Here is a 19,175-nt window from a genome sequence, read left to right as displayed (position 1 = left end):
GGGCTCCTGTGACATCCACGTAGAGATATAGTACAGTTTATCTTCAACACGCTCATAACAGGAGCTAGAAACACTCTGTTTCGTGGCACTTTGATCACTGGATAACAATTCTGCTCAGACCCTAAAAGAATGAAGAAAAAAAAACAAATTAGATCAAGAAAAAAAGTCGAGAGTAAATTTTTAGTATGTCAGGTCTTTAGATAGCTACATTGACATCATCCACTAAATTAAACATAAGCAGAATTTTCATACAATACATTAAGAAGGTTTACTGGTATAAACGTTAATAGGACAAATTATAGAACAAATAAAGAACAAATTTCAAGTGTGCGTGTTTGTACAAATGGTGAAACACCTCACCCTATACATCTATGATGAGTTGTTTAGACTTTTTTTCATAGAAGTGGTTTAACATTTGATAGTAACTGTGCATCACACACATTAGTGTAATGCAGCACATTGATGTATGAGGCTTTACCTTTGCTTATTCTATGCTTTTGGACATAAAGTAAAAGGATCTTCATCTAAATTGATTAGATTTAAGATGAATTAGATAATTATTCAAATATACAGAGGTATCTAAAATATACATGAAAATTCTGTTATTCAAATTTATAAGCAAACATTTACCAGCTTGTACTATATTATAAATACATTTATAATATATAATAATTATATATAAAACTATTATATATGTCTGTGATTTTTTCCCCCTTCTTCGATGCAACAAACAGCAAACCTTTTGTAGATAAATAACAAAACTCACAAAACCATTTAATATGGAGCAATATCACGTTCATAACCGCAGATGAATCACATTCGATTATGAACGCGATATCGTGTAGCTTGTCAGAGTTTTTATAATAAATCTTTGAAAATCAAAATCTGGATTAGAATTTTTAATGTTATTATAACCTAAATATGCTATGGGAAAGTTTGAAACAGAAAAGAATGGTTTTCATCTTGCCACTTTCTCGGTAAAGAAAGCACATTTTTACTCAAATTAATCAAAATGGATTTATTACGGAAGTTCTAAGCGGCCATGCATTATTATAATTTTTCTGTCTTGTTTTCTCGTGATCTCGACATAACGAAGTTGTTTTGTCGTTATCACGACTTAATTTTCTCGTGATCTCGACCTAACGAAAGTTGTTTTGTCGTTATCACGACTTAATTTTCTCGTGATCTCGACCTAACGAAAGTTGTTTTGTCATTATCACGACTTAATTTTCTCATGATCTCGACCTAACGAAAGTTGTTTTGTCATTATCACGACTTAATTTTCTCATGATCTCGACCTAACGAAAGTTGTTTTGTCGTTATCACGACTTAATTTTCTCGTGATCTCAACCTAACGAAAGTTGTTTTGTCGTTATCACGACTTAATTTTCTCGTGATCTCGACATAACGAAAGTTGTTTTGTCGTTATCACGACTTAATTTTCTCGTTATCTCGACATAACGAAAGTTGTTGATCTCAACCTAAAAACCGTTTTCTCACGACGTAATTGTAGCTATCGTGAGAAAATCAGGGTCGTTATATTGTCTTCGACGATAAAGTTGCAGACCCGATAGCCTCCTTCTCAAGTGTGGAACACTTATGTGTAAGTCGTCAATCACTGACAGACACAGAGCTATTTCAGTTTGAGTGAGTCCCTGATCAAAGTAAAAGCGAATACGATCATCCATGATGCTGCTTCTATAGCATTTTCTCATGCCGAATACACAGAGAAAATTAAGTCGTGATAACGACAAAACAACTTTCGTTATGTCGTGATCACAAGAAAACAAGACAGAAAAATTATAACAATGCATGGCCACTTAGAACTTCCGTAATTTATAGCATTTTGGAACCAAACTCTTCAAACCATAATGCATACTCTTCAATACCATAATACATCCCAACACATCACATTAGGAATATATTTCTGACTGATATCGGTCAGTCTATAGGGCAGGTTTGAATACCCACCATTTGTGGTGCCGCTGACAATGAAACACATCAATATCAGAATAGTGGCCAGGATAATCTGGAAGACAGAGTTGCTTATTATTGAAGGTCTTTTATCAGAAAATGCATATTTAAAAAATAATATAAAATGAGAGCTGTGAACACTGTCGTACGCATGTGAAATGGAAGCTGTAAGTTCTTCCAGGACTTCTCTTACCATCTCTGTTTCTCTTTTCTTGTACTTCTTAACTTGTATCTTCAAATCCTTGAATCACAAGTGCTTTTCACTTGCGTTGTTTATCACCAATTCTTTTTGTTAGTCGGCTTTGTGTCTGTGTCCGTTTCTGATGGTTGCTCTTCTTAGTTTGTCTTCTTTCGTCATTGACAGTGTCGAACCTCATCTAGTGTGCTTGTTGTGGTTTAAGGTTGTCTGAACCTTGTCCAGGTTGGTTAAACCTCTTCATATGTTGAAGAAAAAAGGTTTCTTCAACAGTATAGGTTGTAGACAGTGTTTCCAACTTAGCCCCCCCCAAAAAAGCACCCAGCAACAAATTTAGCTAATTTAGCACATCAGTGGAGAGTTGAAGAGATGTGCCTAGCAGTACACACAGCATATGTGAATTACCCTGCTAGCTGCAATTGTTCAGTAATAATAGTTTATTTATGATACACCTTGTTTTTTAGGTTGTGCCTATAATTGTCAATCAGTTAGGTACACTGTAAGAAAAAAAAAAGTGCAGAAAAATGGAAAAGTTACAGGCAATTTGGTAACACTTTATTTTGATAGTCCACTTTCGGCATTCTACTAAGAGTAAGTAACTTTGCAACTACAAGTCAGCTAGAAGTCATTATATTAGTAGACTGTCTGCTTAATATCTTCTAACACTTTATTTTGATGGGTCCACAACATACAACATACTGACTACGAGAACATTTAGAATATAGGTCAACTTATTCTATTAACCCTAAACCTAACCTAACAGTCCACTCTGAGAGTTAGTAGACATGTAGTTGCAAATTAATGAGAATTAGTTGACATGTAGTAGACATGTAGTTACAAAGTTAGTAGAATGTTAGTAGAATGTCTAAAGTGGACTATCAAAATAAAGTGTAACCGGTATTTTGTCCACCAGGACATTATTTATTAAGTTTACAAACATTTCCTGTAACCCTATATAACACAACAAAATGGAAAGCATAATTTAAAGTACTGGTAAAACAACTGTGAAAATCAATATGGAAAATTCTTTCATACTGACAGTAAATGTGCCCTATTTTTACAAATCTTTCTTCTTTTTCTTTTCACTTTTTCACTTTCACTATATCATAGTAGAGTGCTATATATTAACTAATACTTTTATTATGAAAATAAATTGTTTAAGACCATGTAACTGTTCAGTAATTCAATATTGTGTTTATACTACTACAAATAGTGTTAATATTACTTTTGCGACAAAATCTAAATTAACATTTCAAATCTAATTTTTCACTGAGATGGCAAGTCACTTTGCGTAATCTCATTGTGTATTAAAAGAAATGACACAATTTTATGTTGCTGTAACATAATGACGTCATTGTGTAATGACATCTCAATGCCATTTAGCAACTTTTAGCAACAAATCAACCTGCCTTTAGCAACTTCCTCTGAAAATGAGTTGGCAACACTGACAGTAGGACAATGAACTCAGTGGCACCTCCTTGTGGATAATGACTGAACAGCAGCACAGTCAGAATTCTCATTAATTATGAGATAAAAGAAGGCCTAAATTAGCTTTCAGAAAGACACAGTGTGCATATTTTTAAATCTTTCCAAAAAATTTATGTTAGTACATTCACATTACATTCTTTGCATAATAAATCCTACAGTAATCTAGACAGAAATGTTAGATTCTTCAGTGCTTTTTAGCATTCTTCTGTGCTCCTATCATGATCTCAATCAAAAATGAACCACATTATTGGTATGCTTGTGATATGGTTTCCTTTCAGGTAGCGCATTCTACAGTTTATAACAGAAAAGTATTGATAAAATTTTAAACTTTGTTTTGCATAATATCTGGGTGTGTAACAAGTAGGGCAATGAGAAGTCATTGTTATGGTGTTTGCAAAGAAGCAGCACTTTTCTTGCCTTTACGCATAGGTTTGCAGCCTAATTTTGTTTTTCTACATATGTTTTTTATAATAAAAATATAAAAAATTGTGAGAATAGTTAGTGTTTATGTAAATACATTTTATATGCTACCACTACATCAGTATTGTACATTTTACTATATGCAAACATACAAAAATGAATGTGGTAAACATTGAGTATGAAAACCTATGAATGAGATGATAATATGTATGAGTAAACTATAGAAAACTATCTAGTGCAACCAAAGTAGTTTTTACAGAGCTTCGTTTATGTACAGAACCACAGGAAGTCTAAGGAGTTACCACTTCCTGTCTCTTGCAAGAAGCCCTAAGCTTACCTTATACCAGTGGTTCTCAAACCTGTCCTGGAGTATCCCCAGCCCTGCACATTTTGTATGTCTCCCTCATCTATCACACCTGATTCAACTCATCAGCTCATTAGTGGAGACTGCAAGACCTGGGCTGTATCCGAAATCGCCCCCTAGACCCTCATTCACTATTCCCTACATTAGTCCACTAATACAGTTCACTTGAAGGAGTGAATGAAAACGAGTGAGTGAATTCAGACACTGAGTGCACCGGAAGGACTGCCGCTTTTGCATAGTTTGCTTGCTGTTTAATAATCATTTGATACAGGCAGCTCCAGTAGTAAGATTGAAGGATTTATCTTGAACTCTGTCACGGAAATTATGTATAAACCCTAATAGTCAATTTACAATTAATTTTGCACCTATGTTGTATTACGCCGTGGACGAGCGCTTTTAGAATTAATGAATGGATGATTTAGCCGCGGGTGCCATCTTCTGGCGAGACGCAGGAATTAATTCGACGTGCGACTCTCACAGTGCATTCTGGGGATTATCTAGCCTTTGAGTGTACACCGGTTGTACACTCGTTTTTGCGGGGCATTGTGGGATTGAATGAGTGCAGTCGAGAACATCCACTATGGTTTCGAACCCCACTTAAAATGGCCTTCCCCTCAAATAGTGCACTATTTGAGGGTATAGGGGGCGATTTCGGATACAGCCCTGAAGTTGGAGTGTCAGATATAGGGAGACATACAAAATGTGCAGTGCTGGGGGTACTTCATGGAGAGGTTTGAGAACCACTGCCTTATGCCATGACTGATGGCTTTTTAGTTGCCATTGGTAACAGGAAATAATTGCTTAAAATCAAATAAAGTATTTCTACAAATTCAAAGTATTGTCTGCGTTTATCGCTCTCCTAGTGAAAGCACTTTATGGAGCCAGTTTATTGTCAGAGTTTTGGCTAGTTCCTAGTTCCTTGCTCTAGTCCAGTCTAGTTAAAGTAAAGCAAAGTCGTGACGTATTGTCAAGTATGGTGACCCATACTCGAAATTGGTGCTCTGCGTTTAACCCATCCAAGTGCACACACACAGCAGTGAGTAGTGAACAAATGCACACACACACACACACACACTAGAAGTCTGCTACCCGACCCGAGCCCGACGGGTCCCGAAAAATGTGCGGGTTTCGGGTCGGGTTCGGGTTAATGTTTATTGAACAGCGTCGGGTTCGGGTCGGGTTCGGGTTTGTAACTAAGAAAAACTAAATAGGCTATATATAGTTTGCGTGCCGTGTGCTTTGCCTGCTTGCTGTGTTGTGGTGACCGGCACGCGCGAGAGAGAAAGTTGCGTGCGCAGATGTGCAATGTGCATCTGCTACACAGACCACAGACACACAGGCTCTACCTGTGTGTCTGTGGTCTGTGTAGCCCAGGGGTGGGCAAACTTTTTGGCTCAAGGGCCACACTGGGTTTTAAAATTTGACAGAGGGCCGGCCCAGTAGCAGATTATGAAACACGATCTCATGAAAGTGCGTATATATACCACAAATTAATTTCTAGTGCCATTTATACACCAAAAATGTTTTTTGCATGCATATGGTATTTATTTGCTGGGAGAAAATACAACATATTGCAAAAATGGTATCTATTTGCTGTGAGAAATAGAGTGGACCTCGGGTTCGGGCTTAACATGTAAATGTATTTGTCGGGTCGGGTCGGGTAGGGTTAAATGATTGCGGGTACGGGCCGGGTTCGGGCTTCAGTTTAAAGCCCGTGCAGACCTCTAACACACACACACACACACCGTGAACACACACCCGGAGCAGTGGGCAGCCATTTATGCTGCGGCGCCCGGGGAGCAGTTGGGAGTTCGGTGCCTTGCTCAAGGGCACCTCAGTCGTGGTATTGAGGGTGGAGAGAGCGCTGGACATTCACTCCCCCCACCTACAATCCCTGCCGGCCGGGGACTCGAACCCGCAACCTTTCGATTACGAGTCCAATTCTCTAACCATTAGGCCACGACTTCCCCACGTTACTTCTAGTTTTGCCTGATTGTCTGTTTCCTGATTGCCTGCCTGTCCTGGATTGCTCTCTTGTCTTGTCGTTTGGACTCTGTTTGTACCGTGCCTGGATTATCGTCTGTCTGGATTATTCGCTTGCCTCTTCCTTTGGATTACGTTCGCCATTGATCGACCCACACCTGTTTACTTGAGTACTCTTCTGTCTTGCCCTCTATATACCTGTTTGCCATTTGTCCGACCCTTGCCTGTGTTGACCATGTTTAATAATAAAGCTTTGCAAATGGATCTGCATGCTTCTCGCTTCAGTTACTCCGTAACAGTTACATACCAGAATGGAGTGAGACCAATGCAAGTTAAAAAACAATACCTAAGTAGGTGTTTAGTATGTTGGCTAACATTATGCAATACTACTCAAGACCTATGTGATATTAGCCAAAAAACGAAAAGTTATTTCAGAGGAAAAGCATATACATTTTGAAGTGCTAAAGTGTGTTTGTAATGTTGCGGCACTATCAAAAATACTGCTCTACCTGTAGGAGTATTCATGTATAAATATACTCTTGTCAAGCACTTTCACTTATTACTGTCACACAATTACATATTTTAGAATGGAATGGAACCTGACAGGAAGGAAATAAATAGCTTCAAGTCAGCCATCAGATTGATAGTTAATTTGCAAGGGCATGTCAACTTAAATTTAGTTTTGATATTATTAAAATATTCATAACGTGCACTGCTAATACTTGCTCATTGGAGAACAATTCCATTAAGGAATTGGCTAATGTTAGTTGACGGAAAAGACTAACAGGAAGGAAAGTAATTAACAAAAATTTAAACATGTTTGTTTGAAATGTTTCTGTTAGAGAAAGAAAAAAATATGAAGAACCTAGAATATTTCTTCATAAATTTCCAGTTTCAAAGTTTCATTTACTGCGCTATAGTGAATCAGAAAGTACTTAACCTCTAAATCACCGCATTAAAACATTCTTTGGTCACACTTTATTCTAAGATCCAATTCTCACTATTAACATCATTAACTACAAATTTTGCCTCAGTAAACTCCTAATTTGCTACTTATTAACAGTTCGTAAGGTAGCTGTTAAAATTTGGTGTTGGGTAGGATTAGGGATGTAGAATATCATGCAGAATATGTGCTTTATAAGTACTAATAAACAACCAATATGTTAATAACAGGCATGCTAATAAGCAACTAGTTAATAGTGAGAATTGGTCCCTATACTAAAGTGTTACCCATTATTAGGGATAGGAAGAATTTATTGTTATACTTCAGTAATTAATTTAACATTTAATGAGAAATGAATCAACCATTGATTTGCTATAAAAATCTGGGGCCAGACAGACAAAAAATTCAAATGTCCCTCAATGCAATTCTTGAAAAAATTCTGTAAAAAAAATATTTTAAAAAATTCTCGAAAAACAGAAAAGGTATTTGAAAATGAGCTGTTGAGGAATGTACTCCAAAGTGATGCCAAATTGGAACACTCTAATAGCTTAGCTTCTCCCCTGAATGAGTGGTTTACAGTCTGCCAAATTTATTCTTCTCAAGCTGCTTTTCTGTTTTTATTTTGTTGTTTGCGTCATACTAACAGCATAGACAGACAGCAGTAGCTATATTACGCTGCTATCACTTTATTAAACTGATCTAATATACATGTATGTTTTTTGTGTATTAATCATGTAAGTGCAATAAGATGCAAAAGAGAACTTAAGCTGCATCCCAAACGATGCACTATACAGTATCTATTCATTCAGGTAGTGTATGAATTATATAAGCTTATTGTTATTCATAATCAAATCTGAGAGCACCCCCCCCCCCCTCCGCTATGTAATTAAAGTTGCAATAGTTGAGAGCATGAAGTGTCTAACATTCCACACTTCCGAAATCGAATACTTTCCTACTATATATACAAAAAAAAAAAAACAGTATGTCAAAAGAGTAGTATGTCCGAATTCACAGTATTCAAAAACTTTAGGCAAACAGTACCCGCATGACCCGCTCTTCAGCCGTGACTTCATGATACAGCACAGCACACACACACACAAAATTTGCCATTATCTGAATGATCTGAATACAGATAAATCTGGGTCAACATCTTAATGTAACCGACAGATTTCAAGTGTGAAAGTGTAAATACAAACATTTAATCACAACACTAAATGTCTTATTTATTAGACTGTATGTTTTAGTAAAATATTTTTATTAGTGGATTATAAACCTAAAAGGCCTCTAAATATAAGCAGATCGTCTGTCTCTAACATTCTCAGTAACCAAAAGTCAATAGCAAAAAATGCTTTACTGATGTTTTGGTAAAAAACAACAATGTTTTAACACCCTTTTAGACATGAGCACCTTGGTGCAAAGTTATTGTTTACTTGATGTTTACATTAAAGGGAAGTTTTACTTAAACTGTCTTTTTGTCCCTCTAGGGGGAAGTGTACTCACTTATGTAATTTGAGTGTTTTTATTCCCTTTCACGCCTCCAAAAAAAAATAAACGTTCTCTAAAATAAAAAAAGGAAATATGCACTTTGTTAATCACACTGTGCAATTGTCAGTCCTCTGTCGTGTGTGTCATGTGTTCCTGCCTCTTGTGTCCTTATTTGGTTTGTTTCCAGTCCTCATCCTATGTGATTATTAGTTAATTCTTGTCTAGCCGTGTTTGTTTAATTGTCTGATTTACCTGTGTATATTAGTCCTGTCTGTTCTGTTGGATTTCGTCTGGTCTACTCACTACCCCCGGTATTTCCTATCCGTAAGCCTTGCCTTGTCCTGCCATGTCTTGTCCTGTGTTGAGTAAAGACTATATTTTGAGTTACATCCTCGTCTGCGTGTTCCTTGTTCCTCTCCTGCCGTGTGCACCGTGACAGCAATACTGTCAATCACACAATACTGTGTGTAGTTTGCTTTGTTTTCTGAAAGAGAAGCACAAGATGATTTTGGGTCAGGGGCATCTACTGTATTTTCATCCACGTACTCATAAAGGAAATTAAAAAAAGTCACACCACATTTCACAGTTATTTCACCTTGTCTACAGTGATGTTCATAAGATGTTAAATGGTTGTACTGTATATAAAAGCCTTTTGGATTTTTTATTATGCAAAAGGAATTTTATTTGCAGACATTATTATTATCTTTACACATTGATTTGCTAATCTGGGGCGTTTCCCAAAAGCAATGGTCTCAAGTTCCTTTGTTACCAAGAGAGTTCAAAGGAACTTGCAACCATAGTTAGCTAAATGCTTCTGGGGAAATGCATCCCTGTCCAGCACAATGTTGAGGACAATTATAGATCAATTAACATACTTGAAGCTGAGCCACATTTGTCTAGATCTGCAAAAAATTACAAAATAAAAAAACAACCAATTAGTATGTATTGTATGACGTGGCTTATTCTTTGTACAATTTCTGTGAGGGGTAGGTTTAGGGCTGGTCCTACTAATTCTTACAAATTTGCCACCTTGTAAAATACGTACGATTTTTCACCAACAGACAAATGTGTATGAGTGAGGTCATATGAATTTGTATGAATTAGCCACCTCGTAAATTATGTACAAACTGTCGTGATACATTTTTTTGTGGATATTGGTTTTTATCTTAGGTGCAGAGTCATAATCAAAATAGCAAAAAAATTCTTGATTCTTGTTAAATCCATTCACCAAAAAGATTTGGTCATTCATTCATTCACTGACCTTTCAGGTTATATCATTATGCCAGTAGGTGGTGACAAGTGATTTATGGCATCATATGGTGAGTCATTTGTCTACAAGACTGAAGAAGTCGGGAAGTCGTGGCCTAATGGTTAGAGAGTCGGCCTCATAATCCAAAGGTTGCGGGTTCGAGTCTTGGGCCGGCAGGGATTGTAGGTGGGGGGAGTGAATGTCCAGCGCTCTCTCCACCCTCAATACCACGACTGAGGTGCCCTTGAGCAAGGCACCGAACCCCCAACTGCTCCCTGGGCGCCGCAGCATAAATGGCTGCCCACTGCTCCGGGTGTGTGTTCACGGTGTGTGTGTGTGTGTTCACTGCTGTGTGTGTGCACGTTGGATGGGTTAAATGCAGAGCATGAATTCCGAGAATGGGTCACCATACTTGGCAGTATGTTACTTCACTTCAGAAGATAATCTCCAGAAAGAGCATTTATGCATTCTGAAACTAACAGCTAAACAGATCTAATATTTTCCTTGGTTTTCATTCACAGTATTGTTCAAAGTTTTGTTATGAAACACTCATTCTCAAGCATAACACTGCTGCGTGCAGCCAGCTTAAGACACATAAATATGTTTGCATATTGCACTTCTGAAACATTGACGTTTCTAAAAGTAAACAACATATATTATCATATAATATCTGGAGAAAGCATTTTTATGGATTGAGGACATGCATTTTAGCCAGAAACAATAATTTCAAGTTAAAAATGTCTTAATTATGGATTATTGGGATGTTTTTATCAGCTGTTTGGGCTCATTTTGACAGCATCCATTCGCTGCAGAGGATCCATAAAATCAGTGATGTATTTCTCTAAGTGACGTGACATACTGCCAAGTATGGTGACCCATACTCGGAATTCGTGCTCTGCATTTATCCCGTCCAAAGTGCACACACACAGCAGTGAACACACACACACCGTGAACACACACCCGGAGCAGTGGGCAGCCATTTATGCTGCGGCGCCTGGGGAGCACTTGGGGGTTCGGTGCCTTGCTCTAGGGCACCTCAGTCGTGGTATCGAGGGTGGAGAGAGCGCTAGACATTCACTCCCCCCACCTACAATCCCTGCCGGCCTGAGACTCGAACCCGCAACCTTTGGATTACGTGTCCGACTCTCTAACCATTAGGCCACGACTTCCCCACAAATATGTTACAACGAAGAAACAAACTCATCTACATTTGATGGCCTGATGGCCTGAGTGTGATTAAATTTTCAGAAAATTTTCATTTTAGGTGAACTATTCCTTCAACACATAAGTTTCGCATAACTTTGCAATGTAGCAAATGTTTGATAATTCAAGTCTTAGATACTCAGATGGTCGCTTTGTTTTAAAAATGGTCTCATGCATTTTGGATTCTCAATTCTCTATAACCTGTTGCGGTGTTATTTTGAAAAGCAGAAGAGAGAAATAAATCTTTACTGGTGAATGATTCTCAAGACAACTCAAACCATGTGAAATAAAACCTGTTACAGGGAAATGAGAAAAAGATTTCTGCTTTCTGACAGAACTGGAACGAACTGGAAATGTCATATACAGTATCCCCAAAAGTTTATGGACACCTTATGTCCATGGCCTAATGGATAGAGAGTTGGACTTGTAACCTGAAGTTCGTGGGTCCGAGTCTCAGGTCCGGCAGAGATTGTAGGTGGGGGGAGTGAATAACCAACATTCTCTCCACCCTCAATACCACGACTGAGGTGAGACCCTTGAGCAAGGCATTGAACCCCCAACTGCCGCCGGGCGTCGCAGCATTGGCTGCCCACTGCTCCGGGTGTGTGTTCACTACTTTGTGTACACTTGTATGGGTTAAATGCAGAACACAAATTCTGAGTATGGGTTACCATACTTGGCCACACACCACTTCCCTTTCCCCTTTCCTTATGTCATTGGATTATTTAAAAATAAAAAACAAGTGGTATTTATTTTATATAAATACATACATACTTACATACTGTACATCTACATACATAAATTTGCACCAAATTATAAAATAATCTATTTATTGTTCAAAATGAAGAAACAATGGTTGTCAAACTTGTGTTTGTATGCTAATATGATGAACTACACCTGTGGTTACTCTGCTAGGTGAACTGTTCTTCATACAGCCGCTATAAAATCACCTTGACAACAGTTAAAACGCATTGCAAAAAAGTGAAGAAAGCCTCATAGCATCATTTGTTTGCAGATGCCACTTGGTTTGAGATTTTTTTTAATCTAATACAACTACATCACACTGTGAATTCAATTCACACTTTAAAGTGTAAATTGAAAAGAAAATAAACCCTTTTCTAGGGATTTATGGTGAATTTATGATGGAAAGTAAGTTATTAACATTTATTATAATGATGGTTGCTTGAATTATTTTTAACGATTACACCAGTTTAGTGATTTAAAGACAACTGTCTACAGCAAACATATTCACATTTATTCAATTTTTTATTATTTAAAAATATCTCGGAGCAAAGGGCTCCCCTAAGAGAGTCTCGCTCATACATTCTGAAACTTTGCTTCTAGCACGTATTCCAAGAGAAACCGTTCTCTAACTGACTCATGTCAAGGTAAATAAAGTGTTGAGATTAAATAAGGAAATCTTTTGTGGAAGGTCCCTTCAATAGAATAAGTCACAGTCTTATGTGAAACCAGTCTAGATACACCAACACAAAAAAATACAGCACACTGATTTATACACGCGCACATAAGCATTGAGCTTGATAAGGAATAGGCTGTTGGGTTAACTTACTCATTCACACACACACACACACACACACACACACACGCGCGCGTACGTGCACACAAACACTCAGTATGTAAATAGAAGGGAGTATGTTACTCATTTATCTTCAATTCATTGAAAGTAGGAGGTCATATATACCTATTATTCTTCAATGTGGGTGTACAATATAAATAGAAGTGAGTATATTCATTGACCTTTAAGGAGGTCTTATGTATTGTTCTTCATTGTGGGTGGTAAAGAATCCCACCATCATATCTGGTAAGTTGCATTCTCCCCTCTGCTCATACAGGAAATGTGTTTGCATGCTTTTGCTCTTGTGGGCTTCTCAGTTTGTACTCTGTGTAGATACTCTACAAATCATAGCTTGAAAAATGGAACATTCTTATGCCAGGTGATCTATTAGAAAAATCAGAAAATAATATGAAAAGAATCCTAAATCATAACATCTTTTCAATACATTTCTGAGTAGAAAAGAAGGAGTGTTTAAATATATCATTCTGTTTCTAAAGGAATTAAGTATAATATTACAAATGTTACTGTAAAGGCCCTATAACGATATCTACAACTAAATTTTTATATAAAATTTTTACATTTTCCACATTTTTATAATTCTGTGATAATATGGAAGTTTACACCACCACTATAACTATAACAACACAAAGGAACAATTTTTCTCATTACTCATTTACCTTTTTTTTCAAACAGCAGTTCATATTTTTGCATTCACTATGGTGTTTATCAAACAACACCAACTCATTACAACAACACTGGGCAGGTGACCAAAACAACAACAACAACAACAACAACAAAACAATTCTTATTGGTTTATTCGCAATGCAATATAAAATATATTAGAATCCCACTTTAAAAAAAAAACAAAAAACAAAAACAATTGCACTGATGACATGCTAATTGAAGAGTTCAGATGCAAAGGCCTCTAAGTGCCATCTGAAATTGTCTTCTATAATGAGCATTCTTAACAGGATCCTATATTTATGTTCAGTTATTTCACTTTAAAGGATTAGTTCACCCAAAAATGAAAATTAGCCCATGTTTTACTCACCCTCAAAGCATCCTAGGTGTATATGACTTTCTTCTTTCACACAAATCCAATCAGAGTTATATTAACCCTTTGATGCACAACATGGGTCTAAAGTAAGTTGATTTTTTCTATATCTTTGCAAGAAATTAATTTCATCATTCAGAGTTCCAGGAATTCCTCAATTAACTTGGTTTTGATCATCACAAATTCTTATTTTGATTTTACCTTTTGAATATTTTTTTTTTATGTTACTACCCTTCTAATGCACAACATGGGTCTAAAATGAACCGTATTGCTTTCCTATGTTATTTCAGATATGGAGTGTTTCTTTGCTGAACCTCTGAAATAAATGTTTTTCTATCATTTATTAATCCAGATAGTCTTTAAATATGTTGTTTTTGACTTCCACAAATCATTTTGTTTATTTTTCCTTCCTTATTTTGTAAACAAACACAGTTTTTGGATTTCTACATCAATTTTACACACATGGGCCTAAAATGACCTGTATTCATTTCTTATGTTATTTCAATCATGCCTGAGTGATTCTTTGCTGAATCTTTGAAAGAAAAGCATTTTATCATTTATTATTCCAGGTATTCATTAAATATCTTGTTTTTGATTTCCACAAATCTTTATGTTTATTTGTCCTTTCTTTACTTTATAAAAACACACTGTTTTGTATTTTTACATCAATTTTACACGTAGAAACCTTTGATATTTGCTCATTTTTTGCAAGTAGGAACATATTTACTGCAGAAAACTTTTCACCCGCCCCACATTTCACAACTCATCATGGCTGGTTTTGTATAGTTGATGCATTGTCTTATTTTATAATTACCACAGAAAATATTTGATATACTGTGGAAGATAACTGGACATAATATTTGAATGTTAGGTTAAGGTTACCTTGACCTTGAAATCTATTACTAGTGAGACAGAGACACATATCCAATACTATATTAGCATGTTCTATTTTAGCTAACTAATGTTAGCTAGGTCAACAATATAAAAGTCAAAATAATACATTATTATATACAAGTATTCATTGCTGTCAGGCAGAAACCTCGTATCTCCACATTTCATCATTTTTCTTTTTTGTCATAAATCAGTGCTATTGGTCACCATTTTTGTCTGTCAGTGTTCCTGAAGAGTAATGGTTTTGGACATACAAGGTTTCTGTCTGACAGCGACAATATATAATCAGTACAAACATGACCGACTGCTTGTTGTGCACCCTTTATCTAGTGTTAGTATGGTCCCAGTCATTCTAGATCAACGGCTGAAATGTTTGTAGAGATGTTGCATGATAAGGAAGATGACGCAATTCTTAGTCCTGATTCAGAGTCTGAAATATATGATGCTGATGACCTAGACTATGTGCCACAGGGTGAATCTGGAGTTGTGGGTGTCAATCCAGCTCTCCTAAATGAAGAAGTCTCATTTGAAGAGACTGTCATACATGCAAGCCGTTCTGGGGGATGACGTAGGACGTATGTGTCGTGTACACATAACAAGGACACCTTCAAATAAAGTGTTACCCAGGCCTTAAGTTATTCAGTAGTAAAAGTTCAGCCTTAAAAATGTTGCCAAAGACAACATTCAAAAACCACTTCTTATGTTTAATAAAATAGCATATTACATAGACATAGGATCATTCATTGCAGAAACTATTGTCAGTTGTTGTGTGGTTTATTACCTTCCACAAGTTACAGCATCATATTCCACAAATATTTATTATTTTATTTATTTCAGTAGGACAGAAACATTTAAAATTTTAAAAATTATTTTTAATTGTGTTTCATTTGTAATTTTTACTGGACCTTTGAGATACCAGCAACCAGTTGCATTATCAACCCAGAAAAATAGGTTTCCAAATGCCTGGACTCTTGCTCCTCATATAGAGTATTTCTAAATACAGAATAGCAAATGAGTGACCATTTTTCTCTGGTCGTTTCTCAGTATTCTTTTAAAATAGTCTAATAAATGACTGAATCACTGGAACCGGATTGCAGCATATTCTGAAGGTTCTGGTTCATGTCGTGCTGTTCTTCTCGGCCCTCTTGACATGGCCTGGTGATTCAAAGAAGCATAAACCAGAGCATTCTCTTCTTCTCCTCTTTCTGTGCCAACAGTGTTGTGTCTACCATCTGAAACTCTTCCAGCTGATGATGATCCTCTGACAGGTGGAGTTTCACAGCCATGATATAAAGCGGAGGTCAGCTGATTAGAAGGGGAACGGGTGCTGTGATGAGGAAGAGGAGGCAGATCACTTCTTTGTGTTTCCATATACTGTGGAAGGGAAAACATAAACAACCAAAACATTATTTTCAACATATACAATATACAGTTTCACTGAGCAAAATTAAAATAAAAGATACCTGATTTTTAACGGTCATATTTTTGCTTGTTGATTTTGTCCCTAAAGGATCATCCAAGGAAAAGAGAAATAAAAGCAAAATTTTATTGTAACTATATCTAATTGCATTGTAACTTTATCTATGTTTAGAACAGTAAAGTTTCGTTTAAACTCCCAAACCACTCACCTTGGCATCTGATGATAAACAATGTTACAGTAATAACTATCACCACTAGCCCTGCTATTCCACTGCAGATGTACACATATGGCCAGAGCCACTGTAGATCATCTGTTGGACCTGAATTCAGATCACCTAATATTGAAGAAATTGAATAAAATGATATTTAAGAGTTGTTGTCATTATCAACTTATGGTTCTTATAAACAAATTAAGATGCATTTGTCCAAGCAAAACATTAATGGTCATGCCCTTACTTGTGTTGCTTTGATTGTGTGAAATCTTATCCTCCTTATTATCTATTAAAAATATAAAAAAATGTCCTAGTAATGTCATTATTTACATTAACAAAATATGTGAATGTTTACAGTCCATCAGTGAATCTAAAGATAATGTCTCTTACCTGTTACAGTCACATTAATAGTATGGCTTATAGACACGTCGCCTTCTTTACATCTGTAGAAACCTGTATCCTCCATTGAGATGTTCAGGAAAATCAGGAAAGCCATCGCTTCATGTTCTGTGATGTTCTTCCACTCAGTTCTTATGTGATCTGAGTAATTTAAAGAATTACAGATATCTCCATAGAGTTTGCACCATGAGACTCTTGGGCTCCTGTGACATCCACGTAGAGATATAGTACAGTTTATCTTCAACACGCTCATAACAGGAGCTAGAAACACTGTGTTTCGTGGCACTTTGATCACTGGATAACAACTCTGCTCAGACCCTAAAATAATGAAGGAAAATAAAGGAAAAATGTAGATGTAGTACAAAGAAAAGCCTTTCACATCATGATTTTCAATCCTGCAAAGGTGAAGCGAAATCTTCTTATTTTCAATAAAAAGTTTTGAAAGTAATAAGAATCTTTACTGATGTAAGCAGTACTAGGCCAAACTTATAAAAACATAAATATATATATAAATCAGAATCAGATCCACTATTCTCTAACCAGGCATCCCCAACCCCAACCCGTAAACATAAGTAAGAGCATAAGTAAGGTTTTTTTTTAAGAATTGGAAGGAGACCAAGTTTTATTCATTACATCTACTTGTTGATACTGGCAAAAAGACTAAGCCAATAGATTTCCAGCTATATTATATCATCTGAGATGAGTTAATGATTTAGATGGAGGAGGTATCTAACATTCTAAACTAACTAAAATTCTAAAATTTAAGTTCTCCAAGCAAACATTTACTTGCTACTATGCATATGATATCAGGTCAGAAAATAATTTGTCAGATGAAAGGTTAAATTGTAACTCACAAAACCATACACATACCACATCTGTTGCCATACACATACCACAATATTCCCTAGAAATCACAATTAACAATATATTGCTGACCAACATTAGTCAGTAATGTGGCATCATAGAGAAGATCTTAATACTTACCATTTGTGTTGCCGCTGACACTAAGCGATAGCAGTAGGAGAGAAACAGCAAGATTACAAATGATCTGGAAGACACAGTTGCGCATGATCAAATGATTTTAATCAGACAATGTGTGTTTAAAAACTAATGTCCAAAATGAGAGCTATGCACATTGTTTGTCACGAGTATGTCTACGAATGCGTGTATTGGAAAGACCAAGAGTGAAGTGGAAGTGTGCTGTAAGCTATAAGTTCCACTTTGACGTCACTCACCATTTTTGTTTGCTTTCTCTTTTCTTGTACCTTTTTTATCTTCACCTTCTTTGATCATAGGTTCTTTTCACCTGTGTTATTTCTCAGCATTTCTTTATATTTCTTTGTCGTCTTTGTGTCCATTTTTGATGGTTGTTGTTTTTGGTTTGCTTTCTTTCATCATTGACAGTGTCAAATATCATCTAGTGTGCTTGTAGTGGTTTCAGGTTGTCTGAACCTTGTCCAGGTTGGTTGAACTTTCATGTAAATGTTGAAGAGAAAAAGAATGAAGAAACTCAGACGATGAACTCAGTGACACCTCCTTGTGGATAATGACTGAACACCACTTCAAACTGTCTTCTCTCCAAGGAGGTCTACACAATTAGCCTAATTGTTAGAATTTCTATTTATTTAAGTGGCTGTTGCTTGAATGATGCAGGAATGAGAGCTAGTTTTATACCAATCCAAGTTTGTTATTAACCATTTTTCAGGTCTTCTTGAAGAGATATGAGTGGCATTTACACCTTAACATGTGTTTTGTGTCTAGTATTTGTATGTTACTAGCAGGAAAACATTTGCACCATCATTCCAACATGTCTTCAGTGACATTGGAAAGAGATATGATTGTGCATGAGCCCAAAGTATAGTTTGTTTTTCACCAGTACGCTTGGGTACACATACAGTACATGTGATGTAAATTTTGCCATCAGCATAGTACACACATACTGCACATGAAGCTGAAATTTCCTTTGGAAGTGCAGGTCATAAATGGCCACAGATTTTTTTTCAACTAATTGGTTATTTAACAAGCTGGCTACACGGGCCCAAGCAACAACAACAGTCGCCTGCATTGAAATGCACTTGTGTGACGGGGCTAAGAAAAACCGCAACCCTAGTTTAAAGTCAGCATGCAATGGAGGTTGTGTTAATCTTTTCTTCCCTACTGTGACACAGCTTCTTGAATGAGAAAAAAGAAATGTCAATTCTGATTTCATGTTGACTTTAATGGGTACCAAGACATTTTGATCAGTCAAAACTTCAGGAGAGAAATAGCGCAAACACTGCTCAAAGATACAATCTGTAATGCCTGTTTTCATGCACTCTA

The 19,175-nt window shown here is 36.4% G+C and overlaps 1 protein-coding gene across 4 annotated transcripts; it reads right to left on the bottom strand.

Moving 5' to 3' along the window:
- Positions 1–14,528: 14,528 nt before the first annotated feature.
- On the bottom strand, positions 14,529–18,304 carry LOC306873449 (B- and T-lymphocyte attenuator-like). Of its 4 annotated transcripts, none has more exons than XM_079422754.1 (7): positions 18,092–18,304; positions 17,841–17,904; positions 16,848–17,174; positions 16,702–16,743; positions 16,455–16,580; positions 16,290–16,330; positions 14,529–16,200 (listed from the first exon to the last, which is right to left on the bottom strand). In XM_079422754.1, the coding sequence occupies exons 1-7, from the start codon at positions 18,092–18,094 to the stop codon at positions 15,904–15,906; spliced, it is 900 nt and encodes a 299-aa protein (XP_079278880.1). In that variant the 5' UTR covers positions 18,095–18,304; the 3' UTR covers positions 14,529–15,903. The 4 variants fall into 4 exon arrangements, with proteins under 4 accessions (XP_079278880.1, XP_079278878.1, XP_079278879.1 ...); XM_079422752.1 differs by having other exon boundaries at positions 15,467–16,200; positions 16,702–16,767; XM_079422753.1 differs by lacking the exon at positions 18,092–18,304 and having other exon boundaries at positions 15,467–16,200; positions 17,841–17,980.
- Positions 18,305–19,175: the final 871 nt, after the last annotated feature.

Source organism: Barbus barbus (assembly GCF_936440315.1).
Source record: "Barbus barbus genome assembly, chromosome: 8".
NCBI lineage: Eukaryota > Metazoa > Chordata > Actinopteri > Cypriniformes > Cyprinidae > Barbus > Barbus barbus.
Note: the sequence above shows the minus strand (reverse complement) of the source record. Positions and strands in the feature narration are given on the sequence as shown.